At 50.0% G+C, this 22,987-nt stretch overlaps 2 protein-coding genes across 2 annotated transcripts; both read right to left on the bottom strand.

Annotated features, from left to right (window-relative positions):
• Nucleotides 1-6,000: 6,000 nt before the first annotated feature.
• On the bottom strand, nt 6,001-8,214 carry LOC130490091 (perforin-1-like). The gene is made up of 2 exons (XM_056863888.1): nt 7,664-8,214; nt 6,001-7,072 (listed from the first exon to the last, which is right to left on the bottom strand). The coding sequence occupies exons 1-2, from the start codon at nt 8,212-8,214 to the stop codon at nt 6,001-6,003; spliced, it is 1,623 nt and encodes a 540-aa protein (XP_056719866.1).
• A 7,266-nt stretch (nt 8,215-15,480) lies between these two features.
• LOC130490379 (perforin-1-like) lies at nt 15,481-18,375 on the bottom strand. The gene is made up of 2 exons (XM_056864205.1): nt 17,834-18,375; nt 15,481-16,663 (listed from the first exon to the last, which is right to left on the bottom strand). The coding sequence occupies exons 1-2, from the start codon at nt 18,373-18,375 to the stop codon at nt 15,481-15,483; spliced, it is 1,725 nt and encodes a 574-aa protein (XP_056720183.1).
• Between the last annotated feature and the right edge of the window lie 4,612 nt (nt 18,376-22,987).

Genomic DNA, 22,987 nt, shown 5'->3' on the forward strand with positions numbered 1-22,987 from the left:
CTGGATCAGACCAAGGCCCATCACGTCCAGCAGTCTGTTCACACAGAGGCCATCAGGTGCCTCTAGGAAGCCAACAAACAAGACGACTGCAGCAGTACCATCCTGCCTATGTTCCACAGCACCTAATATTATAGGCATGTTTCTCTGATCCTGGAGAGAATAGGTCTGCATCATGACTAGTGTCCATTTTAACTAGTAGCCATGGATAGCCCTTTCCTCCATGAACATGTCCACTCCCCTCTTAAAGCCTTCCAAGTTGGCAGCCATCACCACATTTTGGGGCAGGGAGTTCCACAATTTAACTATGCGTTGTGTGAAGAAATACTTCTTTATATCTGTTTTGAATCTCGCCCTCCAGCTTCAGCAGATGACCCCACATTCTAGCATTATGGGAGGGAGAAAAGCTGCTCCCTGTCCACCCTCTCCAAACCATGCGTAATTTTATAGACCTCTATCATGTCTCCCTCAGCCGCCGCCTTTCCAAGCTAAACAGCCCTAAGCTTTTTAACTGCTCCTCATAGGGCAGTTGCTCTTGTCCCCTGATCATTTTGGTTGCTGTTTTCTGCCCCATTGGCCTCTGGAGAAGCCCTGCTCCTTGCCACGCAAACAGCCCGAAACCACTGGGGACAGGCTGTGGTGTCTCCGCCACTTTGTTCGATTCAGATACTCCAGAGCTCAGCCCGTCCACAGGCGCAAGAATAGGCCTGGTCCTTTTGTCTTTGCAGCTTGTTGCATTAGTCATTGTCTCAGCCTCCAGAAGAAACCAGTTCCCGGGCAGAGTGAGTAATTCCCCCCCCTCCACCCCCAGCTGTGTGGGAGGACGATAGCTGAATATGTGCACTTTGCTTGCGGTGGATGTGTAGCCCTGTTGTGCAGCCAGGCACCCCTTAGGTCCAGGGGAAAGTACAGCTGCCCAACTGCCTTCCTGCCCAGGCTTTTGACACACAAGAAGGATCCCAAAACTCTCAAAAGCTTTAGTTTTGTGGGGAGCAGGGTCTTGTTCTTATGCCAGTCTTTGGCCTTCATGCATCTCTTGAGAGGGAGGAGGGGCCCAACTGCCAGCGTGGTGTGGTGGTTAAGAGCAGCGGACTCTAATCTGGAGAGCTGGGTTCGATTCCCCACTCCTACACATGAGCGGCGGACTCTAATCTGGTGAACCGGGTTGGTTTCCCCACTCCTACACGTGAAGCCAGCTGGATGACCTTGGGCTAGTCACAGTTCTCTGAACTCTGTCAGTCCCACCTACCTCACAAGGTGCCTGTTGCGGGGAGGGGAAGGGAAGGGGATTGTGAACCAGTTTGATTCTCCTTAAAAGGCAGAGAAAGTCGACATATAAAAACCAACTCTTCTTACAGAAGAGGGGGGCAGGGAGAGAAGCATATATTTTCCAGACGTTTTCTAGAACAGGGGCCTCAAATCTGGCCCTGGGAATTTCCCCAGATTAAGGGCAGCAGAGTCTTGGATGCTGATACCAAGTGTAAAACGTGAGAGATTTTGCACAGCAACTGACCTGTGTTGCAGTTCCTGGAAACCTCGTTGAGTGCCAAGGGGCAGCGCACGTTGCAAGACAATTGTGCAGATTTGCTGGGCAGCCCCAGCCTAGCTCTTTGGAACATGCATCTCCCCCTGGCACTTGTACATGTTCACCACGGCAAACTGTAGCTTAAGCGAGCTGCGTAAGGTGTAATACAGCAGCTCTTGGATTCAGTTAATCTAGGGCTGAAATGATGCCATGGGCTAACCTGCCCATGGGTTGGGAGAGGAGATTGAATGCAAGGATATGTTCTAGGGCTCCTGTGAATCAGAATCATAGAGTTGGAAGGGACCACCAGGGTCATCTAGTCCAACCCCCTGCACAATGCAGGAAATTCCAAACAACCTCCCCCCTCCACACTCCCAGTGACCAGAAGATGGCCAAGGTGCCCTCCCTCTCATGATCTGCCTAAGGTACCCTTCCCCTTGTGTTCTGCACTTGCAGAGTTGGAGAACTTAGTATGGGATGCAGGATTTAAGCAGCCTGAGAAGCTTAACATTCACTCACAGACTTGTAGTGCTTAAGCCTGTGAAGATTTTATAAACAGCAAAGCTGGTGAAATAGCGGCACAGCTGAGTGGGCCGTGAGTGATGCGCACAGCCCCTTCCTTGTGGAGTTTTGCAAAAGCCGTGGTTGCTGGGCTGAGATGAAAAGAAACGTGAGGTTTCTCTCGTTACCTTGCCACCGCTGCCTATGCTAGGTTTCTGGGGCGGGGTGTTTCTTCCCCCGGCAGGTGTGACTCATGTTGCTACTGCATCTTCACCCCACTTCCTGCCCCAATTGCTCTTTACAGGAAAGATGTGGGGGGGGGACTGAGCTGTGATGTGGACTTCATGGTCTGCACATAACGATTGTGGTTGAGATTGGGCTATCGTGTCCAAAGGAGGTGTAGCGACATGGCCCACCTTTCTCATTTGAATGTAGAGTTTCAGGACAACCTTGTTAATCATGCTTAAAGTAAATGTGTGTGTGTTGTGCTGTCAGGTCGCTTCCAACTCATGGCTACCCTATGAATCAATGTCCTCCAAAATGTCCTATCTTTGACAGCCTTGCTCAGATCTTGCAAACTGAGGGCTGTGGCTTCCTTTATTGAGTCAATCCATCTCTTGTTGGGTCTTCCTCTTTTCCTGCTGCCCTCGGCTTTTCCTAGCATGCCTGTCTTTTCTAATGACTCTTGTCTTCTCATAATGTGACCAAAATACGATAGCCTCAGTTTAGTCATTTTAGCTTCTAGGGTCAGTTCAGGCTTGATTTGATGTATAAGCCACTGGTTTTTTTTTTTTTTTTTGGCTGTCCACAGTATCTGTAACACTCCAACACTACATTTCAAAGGAATCTACTTTCTTCCTATCAGCTTTCTTCAATGTCCATACATAGTACGAGAGAGTTCTGAGAAAACTGGGACTGACCCAAGGTCACCCAGCAGGCTTCATGTGGAGGAGTGGGGAATTGGACCCCGTTCTCCAGATCAGAATCCACCGCTCTTAAAGTAAATATACCCATTTTTAAATAGATCCTCATATCCCAGCCATAACCTTCGTCGATAACTGTTCACGAAAGCATATCTCGTAACACTGATGTGGGAATCTAGATAGGACTGCATAGAAGCCCTTATCCCACTTCAGGTCTCATCCTGCTACCATGATTGTGTGTGTGTGTGTGCCATCAAGTCACAGCGGACTTATGGCGACCCTGAAAACTGGGACTGTCCCAAGGTCACCCAGCAGGCTTCATGTGGAGGAGTGGGGAATTGGACCCCGTTCTCCAGATCAGAATCCACCGCTCTTAAAGTAAATATACCCATTTTTAAATAGATCCTCATATCCCAGCCATAACCTTCGTCGATAACTGTTCACAAAAGCATATCTCGTAACACTGATGTGGGAATCTAGATAGGACTGCATAGAAGCCCTTATCCCACTTCAGGTCTCATCCTGCTACCATGATTGTGTGTGTGTGTGTGCCATCAAGTCACAGCGGACTTATGGCGACCCTGAAAACTGGGACTGACCCAAGGTCACCCAGCAGGCTTCATGTGGAGGAGTGGGGAATTGAACCCCGTTCTTCAGATCAGAAACCGCCGCTCTTAAATTCCATCAGTTTGGCACTAGGATGTGTGAAAAGGTTAACTGCAAATCTCCCTTTGTATGCAGAGCTTTAAAGCAGTATCACGTTTTAGTGGAGGGAAAATCAAGGGATAAACTTATCACCCAGGTCTTTATCACCTTGGTTGATAGTGTTCTAGAGGACACCATAATCAAGTGCTACCCACCTTCCCAGGTGATGCAGTCTTCTGTTCCCCTGCCTTTACATGTAGGTACATACAGCAATAAGGAGCTCAAAACCACACCTCAAGAAGTTTTAAGTTGGTGTGTTTATCACTCCTTGATAATTCTATAGAGATTTTATACCCATTACCAGGTCAGGATTTGTACCGCCACCTGAAAACTGAAGTCAAGATGCATTGACCGTCTTGTGAATAACACTGAAAACCAAATATTATGTGTTCAGAGTTTATAAGTACAGTATAAAGCTTCGAGCTCCTCTTTATAAGTACAGAGCAAATTGCATACACATAGTTTGTTGCTGGGACACACAGACGTTATTGCGTAACAGGTATATTGCTCAGAAAGTAACAGTGTGAACACCAGCAGTGAACTGGCGAATTTGGGGTGGTGGCATGGGCAACACTGAAGGTCTGTTTGGAGCAGTCTATAGAGCTGGACCCCATCTTTCGAAGAGTTCAGAAGATTTTTGGAATTCCTTGTCGACAACTGATCTATGGAGACTTACACCTGCTTAACTCGCAAGCTGGCATGCCATATATAAGATGTTCTGAGTTCCAGTAGCTCTGAGCGGCATGTGCTGAGGTTCTGTCAATAAATGACTGTCGAACGTTTGTGTGTTAAGTGCCGTCAAGTTGCTTCCAACTCATGGCGACCCTATGAATCAGTGGCCTCCAAACTGTCCTATCCTTAACAGCCTTGCTCAGATCTTGCAAACTGAGAGCCGTGGCTTCTTTTATAGAGTCGATCCATCTCTTGTTGGGTCTTTCCCTTTTCCTGCTGCCCTCCACATTTCATAGCATTATTGTCTTTTCCAGTGACTCTTGTCTTCTCATAATGTGACCAAAGTACGACAGCCTCAGTTTGGTCATTTTAGCTTCTAGGGTCAGTTCAGGCTTGATTTGATCTAAAACCCACTGATTTGTCTAACGTTTAGAATTTATATATTACTTTAGAACATTGCTTCACGTTTGTCTCAGTAATCTTTATGGAACGCCTGCCCGGCTGAGCAGTGTTTTTACCTCTGTAGTGCAGGGGAGAGCAGGGCTGAGAGAATATTGGCTTGCCTCGAAGGGTGCTTTGTGGCAGAGACAAGAACCATGGATATTTAGCTCAGCTACTGAGGACTCTTGGCAAAGGGAGCTTTGACTCTTGAAAGTTTATACCCTGGAAATCTTGTTGGCCATTAAGGTGTTGCTGGACTCAAATCTTGCTCTTCTACTGCAAACCATCATGGCTACCCACCTGAAAGTAACTTAGCTGCTGCTACACTTACATCTTTAAACTGATCATAACTTGGTGGAGTTGGTGGGGGTACTAGTACTAACACTCTCCCAAAACTATTGTTCCCTGTGCTCCTTGAGAGGGAGCCGTTCTAGCTAATGGTACAATAAGTCGGACTTCGCGCAAGCCATGACCGTCGTCTTTTCCTCGAGTTTCTGCCTGTTCGAGAACTCTAATGGCAGGGGCCATTTTATGCTGGATCCAAGCCAATAATTGCAGTTTTGCGCATGCTTGAAAATATAATTCAGGCACGCCCAAAGCCTGCAGCGGATTTCAGTTGCCGGTGTGTCCTGAATACATCTCTGGGGAAATTGTTTTGTGAGGGACTTCTTTATTGGGATGTTCTAGGTCAGGGGTGTCGAACTAATTTGTTACAAGAGCCCAGATCAGCCATGTGTACCAGATCGAGACGGGGGGGGGGGAATGTATCTGCCAGCAGGTACATTGCCCTCCCAAGCAGCCCCTGATTTCGGGAGCAGGGATTATGGTGGCTGCCTTAGCTCGGCTTGCGGGCCGGATAACAGCGCTCAAAGGGCCGAATCCAGCCTGCGGGCCTTATCTTTGACACCCTTGCTCTAGGTCCTAGAGATCCTGGAGTGGGAATCGTAGCAGTTTAAAACTAGTTTGAAAATGTAGTATAGAGAGAATACCATTCTTTCGGCAGTCGCATACAGGAAGGACTCTGATAGAAAAGGCCCTGGCCACAGTGGCCAGGTTTCCCTGAAGCCTTGCACAACAATTAAATTAAGCTTCTGTCCAATTGGCCCTCAGCCAGGGACTGTGTTCTATATAACTCTTACACAGATTTCTCCTGAAGTAGTATTTCTGTGTATAAGAAACTTTTTTTTAGTCTTGCTTGGGGGAGAGGTGCGTGAGCGATTGGGTAGCACTGGGTGGTTAATGTTGCTTCTGAGGAACGTAGTAGTGGCAGCTGTTGCCACCCAGAGTGGGACCACACTCTAACTCGTAGTAATACTCTACGTGTCCATGAGCCGGATAACATTTTCTCCAGACTTTATCCCCAGTCACCAAACCCTCATAACAGGTTGCCAAGAGGTCATCGTGCCAGACATCCTTGTCCCAGATCTGGACTTCGATGTAGTCCAGGCCCGTCAGTTTCACCGGCCCAAAGTTCAGGGTTTCCGACCACCAAGGATTGTTGTTGTTCTTGATGACGCTCGTCCGCATTTCTCGTCCTTGGAAGAAAACTTTGACGTAGGCATCGGTGGCAGAGAAGTGGTCAGCCCACAGGCCAGATCCCTTATGTATGTGGACTTGTAGGCGGGCAAGACCCCGTTCCCGGGTGCAGCACATGGTGTCAGTGATGGCGTCGGGGTGACACATGCACACGCAAGGGTTTTTTGAACTAGGGTAGCTGCGGCCAGGGCACTGTTGTGTGCAGTTCTTCCAGAGGGCCCTCTGAGCGATGTAGTCCCTCACGGCACCCCTCAGCACTTCCTTCCGTGGGTCTCCGCGATCTATCAAAGTATGGACCGGTAGGAGGGAATAAGAAACCACACCAGGACTCATTTTGACGTTCTCCATCCATTCTGAAAACAGCAGGACTTCCCCAGGTTCTGCAAACAGCAGCTCTGCCTGGCTGTCCCCTCCCACGACCTCCGTGCGCCGCTGACCATAGGCTTCCCTGAACTTGCCTCTGGCTTGGTTCCTCCGAAGCTCCTGGCATTTGATGTTCAATGAAAGGGACATCCAGTCAGGACCTAGAGATGCTTCCAAGGTCAGGCAGTCCTTGATGTCGGATGCTGTTAAACCTGCCAAGGTGGCTCCACAAGTCCGCACAGCCAGCAGGTTGCGTACTCTCCCTCCAAGCTGGGCTTGGCTGATGTAGTGTGTGCCATAGGTGTCAATGAAATGCTGGTACTCCTCGGGGTCGTATTTGCTCGGCAGGTTCCGTACAGCATGGGAGAAGTGAGGGGACAGCAGTGCAGGCCTTGGGAAGAGTCTTAGCCTGCTCAAGAAAAGAACAAGAAGGGCAGAAGATCAGGGACCAGCAGAATGTCTGCATTCCTTGTGCCAGAGGTAAAGGCCGAATCAGAGAAAAGACTAGCAATACTACAGTGAATTCCAACAGCCCATCTATGCACAAATGATAGGTCACAGGCATTCCTCTTTTCATGTTAACACCCAGAAGGTGACCTTGCCTAAATTTAAGGGAGGGATGAGCATAATACCCATAACTAGGGTTCCCCCATCATGCATCTCATAAGAACATAAGAAAAGCCATCAAGTCCAGCAGTGTGTTCACACAGTGGCCAACCAGGTGCCTCCAGGAAGCCCACAAGCAAGATGACTGCAGCGGCATTCTCCTGCCTGTGTTCCACAGCACCTAATATAATGGGCATGCTCTTCTGATACTGTAGAGAATAGGTATGCATCATGACTAGTATCCATTTTTACCAGTAGCCATGGATAGCCTTATCCTCCATGAACATGTCCACTCCCCTCTTAAAGCCTTCCAAGTTGGCAGCCATCACCACATCCTGGGGCAGGGAGTACTACAATTCAACTATCTCCTGGGCTGCCATGAAACCAAACTCACCGGTAATACTCACAGGAGACTTCGTGCCTCACGAAGATATACCTGTCCTGTTGGGCTTTCTCATGCACGTAAATGACCATCTGAGAGTGAGACCCAACTAAAGCCACCTGGCCCTTGGCGATGGATTCCAACTCCTTGGGCAAATTCAGCTCCGTTTTCCAGTTGTTCTTCACCTCCCCGGCCAACGCGTTGGCCACATCCACATCAGAGTGCTCTATGGAACTGCTCACTTGACGGTGGCACGAGACGTCTACCCGCCAGTCCATGCCGGCCAGAGGAAGTCGCTGCAGCTGCCCGTCCATCAGGGGGTTCCGGCACAGAACACAGGTCCCGTTCGAGTCCAGCCATTGTCTGGTGTCCACCAAGTAGGCCCCCTTTCTTTGCAGCGTGGTTATGTCAATCCCTTCCCCGGCCAAATTATGTCCCGGCACAAAGGCGGTGTGCTGCTCACAAGTGGACTTGTGGAACCGTTGACAGTGGGCAGAGACTCTTGGTGGGAGGAGGGAGAGAAAAAGAAGGAAGGCAGGTACGAACAGAGGCAGTCTGGGCATGATGTGTCAAATGGGATCCCTCACCCTGGGGAACTTCTTTGCTGCTGAATCACCCTAGAAAGAGAAACAGAGTCCGCACAATCAAGAACATGAAGAAGAAGAAAAGTTGGTTTTTATATGCCTACTTTCTCTACCGCTTAAGGAAGAATCAAACCGGCTTACAATCACCTTCCCTTCCCCTGAGAGAGCTCTAAGAGAACTGTGACTAGCCCAAGGTCACCCAGCTGGCTTCATGTGTTGGTATGGAGAAACCAATCCTGTTCGCCAGATTAGCCTCCGCCGCTCATGTGGAGGAGTGGGGAATCAAACCCAGTTCTCCAGATTGGACTCCACCACTCCAAAACACCGCTCTTAACCACTATACCATGCTGGCTCTCTTATACTGAGTCAGACCATTGGTATATCAAGCTCAGTTTTGTCTACTCAGTGGTGGCAGCTCTCGCATGAAGGTGTTTCGCACTATCTATTACCTGATCCACTGAACTAGAGATTCAACCTGGTGTTTTCGGCAGGCAGAGTAAATATTCTACCCCTGAGCCACAGCCCTTACTCATACACACTTATACAACTAGATGGACCCTTGGTTTGGTCCAACCAGGTTTATCCAGGACAACATGAGTCATCACACTAGCATCTCTGTGTAGTGGCAGGGAGGGGATTTGAACCCAAGCCTCCTGGATTCTAGTCCAACACTCTGATTGGCTCAAATAGAGATGCTGGGACCTAAATCCAGGACCTCATTACATGCAAAGCATGTGCTCTGCGGTATGGTTATGTCCCCTCTCTTGCCCAGATGTCTCCTGTGACATCTGAAATACCACATAACTAGATGGGGAAATCCCAGTATGTGGCAGAGCGCTTGATTTTCATTTTGTGGGCATCTGTCAAGTCCCAACTGTTGTGCCCCCCCCCCAGATCAACATTACTCGTTCATCCAAAGCAGTGACACTTTAATTTATTGAGCTTAATCTCAGCTGAGCCCCAGAAGCTATTTCCATAGCCAGGGATCAACTGTGAAAATGCATGATATAAATAGGGGCGGGGGACCCAAAATACTCAGCCTACATCCATGCATCTCAAATTAACGTGCAGGATTTCCATAGCCGAGGGTGTCGGGAAGAACCAGACCAGGCACCATTTGTTTTCCAAAACCAGCCTTTCCGTTGAAACATATGCAAGTTGTACCTGTCTTCCAGGGTGGGGGGGAGATGTCTGGATTCCAGGCGGTGGGATCAGTGAAATGCATCCATCTTTCGGGCAGAGCTGCCGCAGTGTTCCAAAATGTGATCGGAGCAAGGGTAAACACGAGCAGAAGGCAGTTATTGATTGGCAGCTCAGGGTCTTTGTTTGCACAGAATGTTTAACAGGGATGTGAACAGGGACAATCAATAGCTGTTGCTTCAAGGGCTCCTCCCAGCAAGCTTAAGCCCTGGTATGAAGCTGACATAAAACCTCATTCCAAGGGTTAACTGTTTCCCCGCTATGCCTTGCCCCAAGAAGTCTTGGAGTGGTTAAGAGGCTAAACGGTGAATCAGGAGATCCCCTGGTTCAAATGTTACCTCTACCATGACACTGGCCAGTTCTCACAATTACCCTTGGGCTGCACCGATTCAGACCGCAGGTGGTGGTGGGATGGCTTATGACTGAATGTTTTCCCATATTCACATGTGCCTGCGCTCTGAAAATCAGTTGGCTGGTGCCTTGCCTGCTCCTTGACATCCTAGTTTTCTGTGTGCGGGGATAGTTTTGGAGGGGAGGGACATTCGTGGTCCCACTTTCTCTACCACTTAAGGGAGACTCAAACCAGCTTACAATCACCTTCTCTTCCCCTCCCCACAACAGACACCCTGTGAGGTAGGTGGGGCTGAGAGAGCTCTAAGAGAGCGGTGACTAGCCCAAGGTCCCCCAGCTGGCAGGAAACAAATCCAGTTCACCAGATTAGCCTCCGCTGCTCATGTGGAGGAGTGGGGAATCAAACCCGGTTCTCCAGATCAGAGTCCACTGCTCCAAACCATCGCTCTTAACCACTACACCACGCTGGGTTCTGATGTGGCTCTTTGCGTCAACAGCTCTGTTTGGATTCTTTTCTGTCACAATTTTCGTTAAAAACGATTTGGTAAGCATTTCTGTCAATCTCGACGGGACACCCATTTTATTTTTTGCCTGCGGCTTTACACGCAAGTGGGATAAAAATCTCTGGAATTAACTCTGCCAAATTTCTGCCAAGCAGGGGAACGCCGCTTGATTCTAGAAGAAATGCAAAGCACAACACATTTTTGGGGGGTTCCCCCCCTCTATCCAATTAGGATGAAATTATCTGAAATTGTAGCCCTCTCTCAAGGGCTCATCCCTGCCAAATTGCAGACAAGAGCCCCTATTTCACAGGCCATTGAAATTCTCCCTCGTGGAATGGGCACAGAGAGGCATGCCCACAAGCTCCTGATGTGTCCTTTCCGACTGTCGACCCCCATGCAGGCAGAGGATGGGGGCCTGTTTTTAAGCAGAAAAGGTGAGAGGCAGGCTGGATCTAGGGGGATAAGGGGGGGTGCCTGCCCCGGGCAGCCCGCAGAGGGGGGCAGCAGCAGCAGATTATATAAAGAAAAACCATGTATTTAATATATGAGGGGGCATCAATTTGTACTTTTCTCCCCCTTCAAAAAATATATAGATCCAGTCCTGGAGGGAATGGAGCAAAAGAGGACCATCCTCTGGTTCTCTGGCTTCCCCTCCCACAACAGTACAGTCCTTCCTGCCATGGGAATGGGGAAGACACTGTGCGCAGAAAGGCCCATCAAGAACAACAGTGTGTTGCTCACACATGAGCTAAGTATCGTGGTTGGATAGCGGGTCTGTCAGGCATATATCTGTACCCTCTCACTCCCCTTCTCTCATGCACCCCCTGGAAGAGGCCACTTAAACACAGTGTGGGGAAAAGGAAGTTGAAAGCACAGTGGGACCACAGACATCAGCAGTAACATCAGAAAAGCATCCAGATCTGGCTTAAGGCAATTTGGATTCAAAGTCAGCCATCTGGGGTTCATAAAAAGTTAAAATAGTTAAATTGTGGAACTCCCTGCCCCAGGATATGGTGATGGCTGCCAACTTGAAAGGCTTTAAGAGGGGAGTGGACATGTTCATGGAGGATAGGGCTATCCATGGCTACTAGTCAAAATGGATACCAGTCATGATGCATACCCATTCTCTCCAGGATCAGAGGAGCCTATTGTATTAGGTGCTGTGGAATACAGGCAGGATAATGCTGCCCTAGTCGTCGTCTTTGTGGGCTTTCCAGAGGCACCTGGTTGGCCACTGTGTGAACAGACTGCTGGACTTGGTGGGCCTTGGTCTGATCCACCATGGCTTTTCTTATGTTCTTAAGTAAATGGAGTAAGTAAATGGGGTGCAGTTGATTCAGATCAGGATTAACTTTGTTCCCTATTTTCCATGACAGATAGCAGGACTTCCAAACAGTACCTTTCAGTTTAGGAGGTAAACATCATTTTCTCTTCCACTCCAACTTATCTTAGCCATCTTCCCTACCTCCCAACTATTTCAAACCACCACCTTCTACAGCCCAAGCACTGTCTAAGGAGAGCTTGTGTGGAACCTTGGACATCCCTGCTTGGAACTCCCTTCTTCCACAAATTCACGAGGGCAACGACCTTTGCAGACCTGGAACCCACTGAGCACGGGACCCCATGAGCTGCAAGCGTGCGACACGAAATCATGCAGCATCAGGGCCACGTGATAAGAACGGAGGGAGCCAGAGGTATGACCTCGCGGGTTCAAGGTCAGAAGCGTTGGCAGCGGAGCAAGAGAGCAGGGGACAGGAAACACAAGCTGAGCTCCCGGAGGCATACTGTAGTGAAGAACGAACCAAGGGTTAATGCTGTGGAAGAATCTTCACCACTGACAAATTCCTTTGTTTCACCGTGTTGTTGCTTCTGTAAGTACGCTTGGAAAAAGAGGCAGAAGATGCGATGCCCTCGCTCTCTATGTACTAATAACAGATGCTTCCCAAAGGGAGCAAAAATGACAGCAGCTCTACAGAGACTCAGGACCGAGCAGGTGGGGATCAATAACACGCCTAGGAGTTCCAACACAGGGATTGAAAATCACTACGGTAGGAGACCTAATCTTGCATGGTTTGAGCGTCAGGCTTCCCATCTGCAGTACATGTGAATGTAAAGTGCTAGCAAGTCTTGGAGCGGTGGAGTCTGATCTGGAGAACCGGGTTTGATTCCCCACTCCTCCACATGAGCGGCGGAGGCTAATCTGATGAACTGGATTTGTTTCCCCGCTCCTCCGCATGAAGCCAGCTGGGTGACCATGGGCTAGTCACACTCTCTCAGCCCCACTTACCCCACAGGGTGCCTGTTGTGGGGAGGGGAAGAGAAGGTGATTGTAAGCCAGTTTGATTCTCCCTTGTGGTAGAGAAAGTCGGCATATAAAAACCCACTCTTCTTCTTCAAGCTGCAACCGACTTATGGCGATCCCCAGCAAGGGGCTTTCAAGGCAAGAGAGAAGCAGAGATGGCTTGCCATTGCCTTCCTCTGCGGAGTCTTCCTTGGTGGTCTCCCATCTGAATACCAGCGTGGTGCAGCAGTTAAGAACGGTGGTTTGGAGCGGTGGATTCTAATCTGGAGAACCGAGTTTGATTCCCCACTCCTCCACATGAGCGGCTGACGCTAATCTGGTGAACCGGGTTGATTTCCCCACTGCTACACATAAAGCCAGCTGGGTGGCCTTGGGCCAGTCACAGTTCTCTTAGAGCTCTCTCAGCCCCACCTACCTCACAGAGAGTCTGTTGTGGGGAGGGGAAAGGAAGGAGATTGTAAGCCGGTTTGATTCTTCCTTAAGTGGCAGAGAAAGTCGGCATATAAAAAACAACTCTTGTTCTACAGGCCCTGCTTAGTGCCCGACGAGATGTGACAAGATCAGGCTATACCACACCTTGAGGATAAAAATCTTCCGGACCGTGGTGAGTCACCACAGTAGAATAATGTGCCCTTTCCACCACCCAATTCCCAACATTACTTTACTCCGTCTTTTTCTGTTTCATTTAGTTACTTTGGCCGGGTCTCGTATCGGTTTCACTCTCCGCAGCTGACCCACTTTTGCATTCACCAGACAAAGCCTTGACTTTTTTTTTTTTACTCTCCCCTCTCCTAACGACAGCCGGGTAATTTTTAACAGGACTGCTTGCAAAGGGGAGCCTGCCTTTATCACGGCCGCCTCCCTCCGTCTGGGTCGCCCCCCCAGTTCCCCGACACATGGCTTCGATTATCTAGGAAGTGGGAAAGTCAAGGGGAGGAAGGAAAGATTCCTCCACAGGCTTCTTGGAAGGATAGGGGTGGGAGGGATAAGAGGGATGAATCCCACCCTGAGGCATTATCCAGTGTACGTCTGCCCGCACTAAAGGCCGGCATCTAAACAGGAGTGTTGTCTCCTCCTCAAACCAAGCCTTTGGACACAGAGCGATACTGTCACAATCCCGATAGTCTTTGTGTTTGGGGAGGCATCTTTCATTACCTTGAGCGGATCCCGGCAGCAGTCAAGGATTCCCCGGCAAGCTGGCCAGCACCAGAAAACGGTTCCTTCTTTTCGTAGGCGGCTGAGAATTCACGAGTGAGGAACAATACATGACAGAAGAGGGAGGTCCCTCGAGAAAGGAAGGGTGGGTGTGCTTTTCCCATCCAGAGAATTTTGTTTCCTTAAAGTCTCTGATTGTAAGTAGGCCTTGGATACATGACAAGGGGACGGGTAGCGTGCCAGAGAGCAGGGTGTCGGAGAGTCCCCACCCAAACAAATTTTAGTCATGGACTGATATTCAAAGGATCCCATTTCATGGGAAACAGACCAAGCTTCAGGGGACAAAACAGATCAGATTTGTTTAAAATTTCATTGGCTTTTAAGGGTAACATGGAAGTTAAGAGGCTAAACCAGGGGTGGGGAACGTCAGGCCTGGCGGATCTCTAGCTCAGAAGGATCTAAGACTGGCGATCCGCCCCCTCCCATGGACAGGAATAGCCTCTATTCAAGGCAGATTTGAGTTTGTTTTGCCGAGAAAATGAACCTTTTTTCCCCCTTGCAGAAGAATCATTAGCTATGGAGCTGCTAGGACCGCCCAAGAAGCTGTGTTAACCCTTTCCCACCCGGGCTGTGGAGAAACGTATTCCTTCTGTACTACAAGAGGGCTGGGGCGGAAGTGGTGACAATAGAGGGGTTAAAAGGGGGCAGGGCCAGAATGCGCGGGTGGGGGAGATTCTTAGCCAGTGTGTCCTCATTTCACCCCTGCAGGCGGACGTAGCAGGAGCCGGCTGTAGAATCTGGCCCCGACCATGCGGAGCAGGAGCGACTCCGGCGTGCAGCTGGACAGCTACTCCCGACTGGTGCAACAGACCATCCTGTGCCACCAGGTGGCCGAGTGCGCCACCGGTTGAGTGCCTGCCTGCTTGCCCACACCCGGGGGGGGGATCATCTGGGGCAGCTGCCTGCTTGGGGCTTGGTGGGCTAATTTTTGATAATTTTTGTATGGCCCGCGAATGATGTTATAAATATCCAAATGGCCCTTGGCGGAAGAAAGGTTCCCCACCCCTGGGCTAAACCGTGAATCAGGAGATCCCTGGTTCAAATGTTACCTCTACCATGAATCCATCAGGAGGAAATGGCCACTTTGGCAATTGGCCTCGCTCCCCAAACCCCACCCTCCTCAGGCTCCGCCCCAGAAACCTTCCGCCGGTGGCAAAGAGGGACCTGGCAACCCTACATGGAACACTTGGGTACCATATCTGGAATCACTGAATTAGGCATGTGAATATGGTTGAATAGGTGAATATGTGAATATTCAGCTTGCCTCGGAGCAGCAACAGATTGAGAAGTGGACAACAACAAAGGGGCTCATGCCACTTTAAGGAGAAGACCTTTATTGTGGCATAAGCTTTGTCAGATGTGAGACCTGTTGGCGAGTGGCTATGAGTTTGGCTAGTGAAATGGTAGCCAGTGGGTAGGGAACCTGGTTGTGCTTTAGCAAGACACAGCAGCTGAGTCCAGGGTCTCTGCGCTGGATAAAATCTGGGGGTTCCTCTGACGGTGTCTCAGCCAACTTACGGCGACCCCGTAAAGTTTTAGAGGCAAGACATTAACAGAGGTGGTTTTCCATTGCCTGCTTCTAAGTAGCAACTCTGGACTTGCTTCGTGGCCTCCCGTCCATGTACTACCAGCAGGGCCGACCCTGCTTGGCTTCCGATATCTAATGAGATCAGGCTAGCCTGGGCCACCCTGGTCAAAGCCATGGACCCTCTTTTCCGTCACAGAGTCTCCTTTTCCCATGCGTTGCAAGAAGGCACCCTTATATCTTGGCTGCTGAGGGGTGTAATCCATGCAGTGGTGGCCACCTAGGTAAGGACCACAAACCAAGTGGTACTGGAAATCCAGGCGCCCGTGATTCAAGTAACAGACTTTCTCTTGGCGTTCCCCTGCTTGCAGGCTCTCCTCACAGGCCCCTAACAAGTCATCGTCGTACTTGTTGTCCTCGTCCCAGACTTGGACCTGGAGCTTGCTGGTTTCTCCCAGCAACTGGACGTGCCCCAAATCCAAATGGACCCCCCATACTGGGTTGTCGTTGTTCCACACCGTTGACGTGCGACTCTCCTTCCCCTGGAAGAACACCTTAACAAAGGCATCGGTCCTGGTGAAGTGGTCTCCCCAAAGATTGGAGGCACGTTTGATGGTCACTGTCAACTTGGCCAGGCCCCGCTTCTTGGAGCAACACATGGAGTTGGTGTTGCCATTGTTGGGACACACACAGGAGCAGGGGTCGTGGGCACTGCGTTGAGTCCCTGGCGGGCAAGGCTGGGTGCAGTTTCTCCACAGAGCTCTTCTGGTCACGTATTCACTCACCGCCTGCCTCAGGCTCTCCCTCCGTGGGTCCTCCTTGGCCACCAAGGTATGGATTGGGGCCAAGGAATAGGAGACCAGGCCGGGCATAGTTTTGAGGCCTTCCACCCACTCTTGGAAGGACTCCTTGCTCAGATCGTCGGAGAAAAGCAGATCCGCGTGACGGTCCCCGCCCACAATTTCGGTGTGCCGCTCGGTGTACATCTGGTGGAAGCTGCCCTTGAAACTCCGCTTATTTCTCATCTCCTCACACTTCTGGTAGGCCGCATCCACCTTCACTTTGTCTTGGCCAATGCTGGCAGATGCCTCGACGCTCAGGCAGTCTTTGACCTCTTCGGCACTCATCCCGTCCAGTGCCGTCTCGCACTCCCGTATGGCGGTCACGTCCTTCACACGTCCCCCCAGATGAATCTTTGTTATGAAGTGAGTCCCGTAAGTTTCTATAAGCTGGTGGTATTCCAGCTGTGATGCGCGGAGATACTTTTGGGGGAGAACCTTCAGAGCACGTTTGAAATGGTGGGTGAGGGGCTGGTGGTGGCCAATGCGAAACCTGCAAGAGAGAGAGGAAGCCCCATCAGGAAAGTAAAGGGTCTGTTCCGGTATCTTCCTCACAATAAATTTTGAGGATATGAAAGCATTAAAAGCATTAAAACACAGCATTAAAACACAGCTAAGAATGTAAGAAGGAGCCCCATGGCGCAGAGTATCAGCTGCAGTACTGCAGTCCCAGCTCTGCTCACTACCTGAGTTCGATCCCGACGGAAGTTGGTTTCAGGTAGCCGGCTCGAGGTCGACTCAGCCTTCCATCCTTCCGAGGTCGGTGAAATGAGTACCCAGCTTGCTGGGGGTAAACGGAAGATGACTGGGGAAGGCACTGGCAAACCACCATATAAACAAAAGTCTGCCTAGTAAACATTGGGATGTGACGTCACCCCATGGGTCAGGAATGACCCGGTGCTTGCACAGGGGACTACCTTTCCCTTTACCTAAGAATGTAAGAGCCAGCGTGGGGTAGTGGTTAAGGAATCGGACTAGGATCCGGGAAACCCCGGTTCGAATCCCCACTCTTCCATGGAAACGTGCTGGGTGACCTTGGGCTAGTCACACCCTCTCGGCCTCGACCCTGGCAGCTATTTGGAAGGGAGACCACCAAGGAATACCGGGGTTGGGACGCGGAGGAAGGCAATGGCAAACCACCTCTGAACGTCTCATGACTTGAAAACCCTATGGGGGTCGCCATTAGTCGGCTGTGACCTTGACAGAACTTTACACACAAACAATAATGTAATAAGCTGCCTTGCTGGATCTGATTAAGAGAGCGAGGCAGGCTTAAGGCCATCCAATGGCGGCGAAATTCGAACTAGGGACTCCCACCTTATAGATAACACTCTATATTCCCTTTGCAACGCCCTCTTCACGATAATCATAATTGTTGCTTCCGAGATTTTAATATAATCAGAATATTTACTCGTCCGTCACCACCTCCACATTTGCCCACTCTAGGGTTCCCAACCTCCAGGCACTAGCTGGAGATCTCCTGCTATTACAACTGATCTCCAGCCGACAGAGATCAGTTCCCCTGGAGAAAAATGGCCGCTTTGGCAATAGGACTCTATGGCATTGAAGTCCCACTCCTCCCCAAACCACACCCTCCTCAGGCTCTGCCCCAAAAGCCTCCCTCCAGTGGCGGAGAGGGACCTGGCCACCCTAGCCCACTCACTTGTAGAAAAGGCAGGAGACTTCGTGGCTGGCGAAACTGTATTTGTCTTTCCCGCTCTTGTCGATGCTGAAGTCGGCCATCTTGGAATGGGATCCTGCCAGAGTCACCTGGGCTCGCACCTCGGGCTTCACCTCCACTTCAAGGCCCATCCTCCAGTCGTTCTTCACGTCGGCGCCCGCTCCCTGGACCACCGAGATGCCCGACTCTTGCAAGGAGGAATGCAGCTTCCGGCGGCAAGAGATGTCGACCTCCCAGTCGGCCCCAGCCAGCGGGAGTCTCTGGAGCGGCCGGCCTTCCAGCAACGGATTCTGGCACAAAGTGCACGTCCCGTCGGGGTTTTCCCACTGAGTCATGTCCAACAAACTGGCCCCTTTTCTTTCCAGCGTGGTGACGTCGAAGCCTTCGCCGGCCAAAGTGTGGCCGGGCACGAAGTCCTTGTGCTCCTGGCATAGGTCCTCCGGGCTCTCCTGGCACTTTGGGGAGACCCCGTTGAGGAAGAGGAGAAGCACGGATAAAGCAGATATGGGGTTTGCTTTGAGCATGGCTGGCTCAAAAGAAGGGCGCCCTAGAAAGAGAAAGAAGAGAGGGGCGCTTTTCCTTACATCGTGCATCATTTCAGAAGTGTATCATTGAATGAGTTTGGCATTATGTTTATTTAATTCATGTATACCCCACCAGTGTGGTGTGGTGGTTAAAAGCGGCTGACTCTAATCTGGAGAACCGGGTTGGGTTCCCCACTTCTCCACATGAAGCCTGCTGGGTGACCTCGGGCCAGTCACAGTTCTCTCAGCACTCTCTCAGAGCCAGCGTGGTGCAGTGGTTAAGAGCGGTGGTTTGGAGAGGTGGACTTTAATCGGGAGAACTGGGTTAGTTTCCCCACTCTTTCACATGAGTGGCGGACTCCAGTCTGGTGAACCGGGTTGGTTTCCCCACTCCTCCACATGAAGCCAGCTGGGTGACCTTGGGCCAGTCACAGTTCTCTCAGAACTCTCTCAGCCCCACCTGCCTCACAAGGTGTCGGTTGTGGGGAGAGATAGAGAAGGCAATTGTAAGCCGGTTTGAGTCTTCTTAAAAGGGCAAGAAAGTTGGCATATAAAAACCAACTCTTCTTCTTCTCCTCCTTCTCCTTCTTCTTCTCCCAATGGGGACCCAAAGAAGCTTGCATCATTCTCCTCTCCTCTACTTTATTCTCACAACAACCCTGTGAAGTAGGTAACTACTACACATCACTGCATAGTTAAACGCACAGAGTTAGTCTACCTCAGTACTGGAAAATGGGAACATTCAACCAAGGAGAGAGCTCATGTTCAGAGTCCAGAGACACCTGGTGGGTAGGGTTGGTTCCATGTTTTGGTGGTCAGGCAGAGGGCCTTTATGGCCCCTTCCGACTCTACGATTCTATGCATCTATGGCCCTTGCCTTTAGGGAAGCATTATTTTCAAAGACTGGTTATAAAGGTTTTAATTGAGAGCTGTAGGTAACCACGAGGAGAAAGAGTTGCGGCCCTTATCTCTGCTGGGCCTGTCCGCTGTTATTCCAAGATAACCCGGTCACCCTTTTCCCATCTGTTGCTTGCTGTCTGTCGCCTATGAAAGCTCCTGCCACAACAAATATATTAGCCTTTACAGTGCCACTGGCCTTTTTCCTCTCCTAACGCCGCAAAGACTTTCCCACGGAGTCCACCACTTTTTGCAGCAAAAAAGGTAGCCAAGTTGGGAAAGGGAGACGTCAGCGTGGTGGTGGGGGACAAAATAGATTTGTGTAAGACTGTGCATGGCTTGGAGTGAGTGGAGAGAAACAGAGACCTTTTCCTGCTTCTCCTGTAAAACTAGCACTCAGGGGCTGACGGGCGTGAAGCTGACGGGCGTGAGATTCAGGACAATCGAAAGTTCTCCACACAATGCATATTCAAGTTATGCCAGTAATTGCCCCTTGGTGGCTTTAGAGGGGGGGACTAGACAAATATACAAAGGATAGCCAGCGATTAGTGAGCCTAGTGGCTAGAGCTCCCAAGTTCAGTTGGACACATCGCCCTGCTAGGCAGCCACCGCAGATTTATGGATGCGCCCTGCCCTTCGAATGCTACTGTCCGCTTTTTCAAGCCGGAAACACCTCCGCGACAGAGAGCGCCACGCGGTCCTCAGTTCATACCGGGAAGCAGAAGCTTTTTTTCTACAGAAGTGCAAGGTTGTTTCCAGAAATGCTATGTGCTCTTCCTCCTCCCCCCTCACTTCTTTTATTACTTCATGAGAGTAAGCAAAGAGCTCACGTCACGGAAGAAGCTAAGGCCAAGCAGCGAATTCAGCATCCTGAGAATCATTTTGAAACAAAGCAAGGCCCTAGTCCTTATAAATGCCCGGTCATTGGGGGAGTTAGTAGGCAGATTTTCAGGGGTCCCCTTTTCCAAGCGACTTTGCGATTGTGGATCAGGGAGTTTGGACACCGTTCGGCATTTTTTTGTAGATTGTAAAAAGCAGGATCTCGCCAGAGACAAATGGATCACAATACACATTCAGAGGTGCCCTAAAGCAAGATATAGTTGCAAAGTTATTGGCTGACACTGATCCAAATGTAACCCTCGCCGGGGCAAAAAAATTATCTATGCTTTTTAATGATACCTCTTTTTAACTGTACTGTTTAGATATTATATTTCTGTATGTTTGGGTATTTATGTATTATGGAATATTGTTTTGCTCGTGACCTGTTGGTCCACGAGCATAAAGAATGGAATAAAGGAAAGGTCCTGGTCCTTAACAACATGCGGACCGGTTTGAAAGCGGGCGGAGAACACCTGCAGAAATGCAGGGCTGAGGTTCCAGACATCCGGGAGTGGGGGGCGGGTCAGGCCTTGCATGGTCGCTTTCTGAATGGCCGCTCACCCCTTCCAGCAGAAGCAAAATAAACCAGGCATGCCACCAAACCTAGCCTCACTCCCGCATTTCCTCTGCAGAGATTTAAAAAAATCAGCAACCCCAGAATCCCTCTATATCCCTCTCCAAAAAACATACCTTTGGCAGTAGAAAGTGGGACGCTCTGCTGTGGTCTCAATTCAACAGGGTCTGTGCGTGTTGGTGCACGGATGACAGGATGTCACAGTTTAGAAGGGAGGAGAGAGAAACCCAGCCTCAGCCGCGACAGAATCGAGGGGTGGGGTGGGGGAAGCTGAGAGATGAGTTGAAGGTGTGATTCTGAGGTTTCCACTCATCACGAGCCCTTCGGAGGCGGGCGGGCATTGACACTTTGGAGGTGAGAAGAGCCTCAAAGGCAGCTTAGCTTGTTGCCTACACTTGTGAGTATCCTACGGGAACTGGTGAATTGACTTCATGATGATATATAGAATTTAATTGGATACTTGATTGGAAATGGGGCTGAAGAAATATTTTTGAAACGGCCGTCCCCCCACCCATCATGCTTAATGAAGACTTTGTGATCATTTATACATGTACCTGATGGACTTTTAAAACTACTTTTCTATATACTAAGAAGATTGTACTATTTATAGACTGTACTATTCATAGACTGCATCAAACACATTTTGTATATATTGTTTATTGTCACTTGTTGTAGTCCATTGTACTTGTTGAAATGTTTGAAACACAATATACATATTTTGTATCATTGTACTGATTTCTTCCCGTGCCAGTTTCCAAACCTAATGATATTAGCACGGAGGTGCTCTTTTCTTGTTTTAGCCTTGTGAATAAGTCTGAGCAAGGGACCAGCCCACATTTCCCCCCTGCCTGCCTTCCCCTCATCTCCCTCTCCTGGCCACCCGTCTCCTTCCTTTCTATAATGCAAGCCCCCTCCTGGTACAGACTTGGGGGCCTAGTCCTACTTTCTTCCCTGGCTCTTCCTCCCTCCAGCTCCTTGTCTCCCCCCACCAGTGTTTCCCCCAGATTCCTGCTTACGTTCCCTGCTCATCTTAAGCCAACATGGTGTAGTGGTTAAGAGCGGTGGTTTGGAGCGGTGGACTCTGATCTGGAGAACCGAGTTTTATCCCCCACTCCTCCATATGAGCGGCGGACGCTAATCCGGTGAACCAGGTTGGTTTCCTCCATATGAAGCCAGCTGGGTGACCTTGGGCTAGTCACACTCTCTCAGCCCCACCTACCTCACGGGGTGTCTGTTGTGGGGAGGGGAAGGTGATTGGAAGCCAGTTTGATTCTTCCTTAAGTGGTAGAGAAAGTCGGCATATAAAAACCAACTCTTCTTCTTCAGCAGTGTTTTCAAAGCCCCTCCTCTTGCCTCAGTTCCCTTTTGTTCTCGCAGGTGGTTCTCTCTCAGCCCACTGTACCCTTCCATATGCCACCTTGCCTCTGGGCACCCCTTCCCTCAGTCTCCCTCCATCCTAGGCCCTTTACCCAATTCTTAACCACCCATTATGCGAAGGTTAAATCCCCGCCAAACTGACAACCTTCACTTCCCTCTGAGGAGTTGGACTGCAACCTTCTTCATTCTCTGAACATTCCTAGACACCACAGCAGCGCAGCCAATGGGTATCGAAAGCTTCAGTGCCACAAAAGTTTTGCAATTTGGGTGGCAGAAGAACCAGGGCTGTTAGGCTCTCTGGAACAGCAGCAACGTTTTGGAGACACTCAAAGGATAATGGCAAGGAGGGAAAGATCTGGGTGCAGAAGGTTAGTCATGGGGAGGGAAAAGACGTAGAAAAGCTGGAACATGTCCAGAGGAGGGCAACAAAGATGATGAGGGGTCTGGAGACCGAGTCCTGTGAGGAAAGGTTGAAGGAGCTGGGTATGTTTAGCCTGAAGAGAAGACTGAGAGGGGATCTCATAACCATCTTCAAGTACTTCAAGGGCTGTCATATAGAGGAGGGTGCAGAGTTGTTTTCTGTTGCCTCAGCAGGTTGTATCAGAACCAACGGGTTGAAATTAAATCAGAGGAGTTTCCAGCTAGACATTAGGACAAAATTTCTAACAGAGCGGTTCTTCAGTGGAACAGGCTTCCTCGGGAGGTGGTAAGCTCTCTTTCCCTGGAGGTTTTTAAGCAGAGGCTAGATGGCCATCTGTCAACAAAGATAATTCTGTGACCTTAGGCAGATGATGAGAGGGAGGGCATCTTGGCCATCTTCTGGGCATGGAGTAGGGGTCGCTGAGGGTGTGGGGGGGAAGGTAGTTCAGAATTTCCTGCATTGTG

This window comes from Euleptes europaea, chromosome 18, assembly GCF_029931775.1.
Source record: "Euleptes europaea isolate rEulEur1 chromosome 18, rEulEur1.hap1, whole genome shotgun sequence".
NCBI lineage: Eukaryota > Metazoa > Chordata > Lepidosauria > Squamata > Sphaerodactylidae > Euleptes > Euleptes europaea.

Bases quoted from the DNA above. Each gene is read 5' to 3' on its own strand.
- LOC130490091 (XM_056863888.1), bottom strand. From the start codon at position 8,214: ATGCCCAGACTGCCTCTGTTCGTACCTGCCTTCCTTCTTTTTCTCTCC. The intron at 7,073-7,663 runs GTGAGTTTGGTT...TTTCTTGAGCAG, and splicing joins GTCTCCTGTGAGTATTACCG to GCTAAGACTCTTCCCAAGGC.
- LOC130490379 (XM_056864205.1), bottom strand. From the start codon at position 18,375: ATGCTCAAAGCAAACCCCATATCTGCTTTATCCGTGCTTCTCCTCTTC. The intron at 16,664-17,833 runs GTGAGTGGGCTA...TCTCTCTTGCAG, and splicing joins GTCTCCTGCCTTTTCTACAA to GTTTCGCATTGGCCACCACC.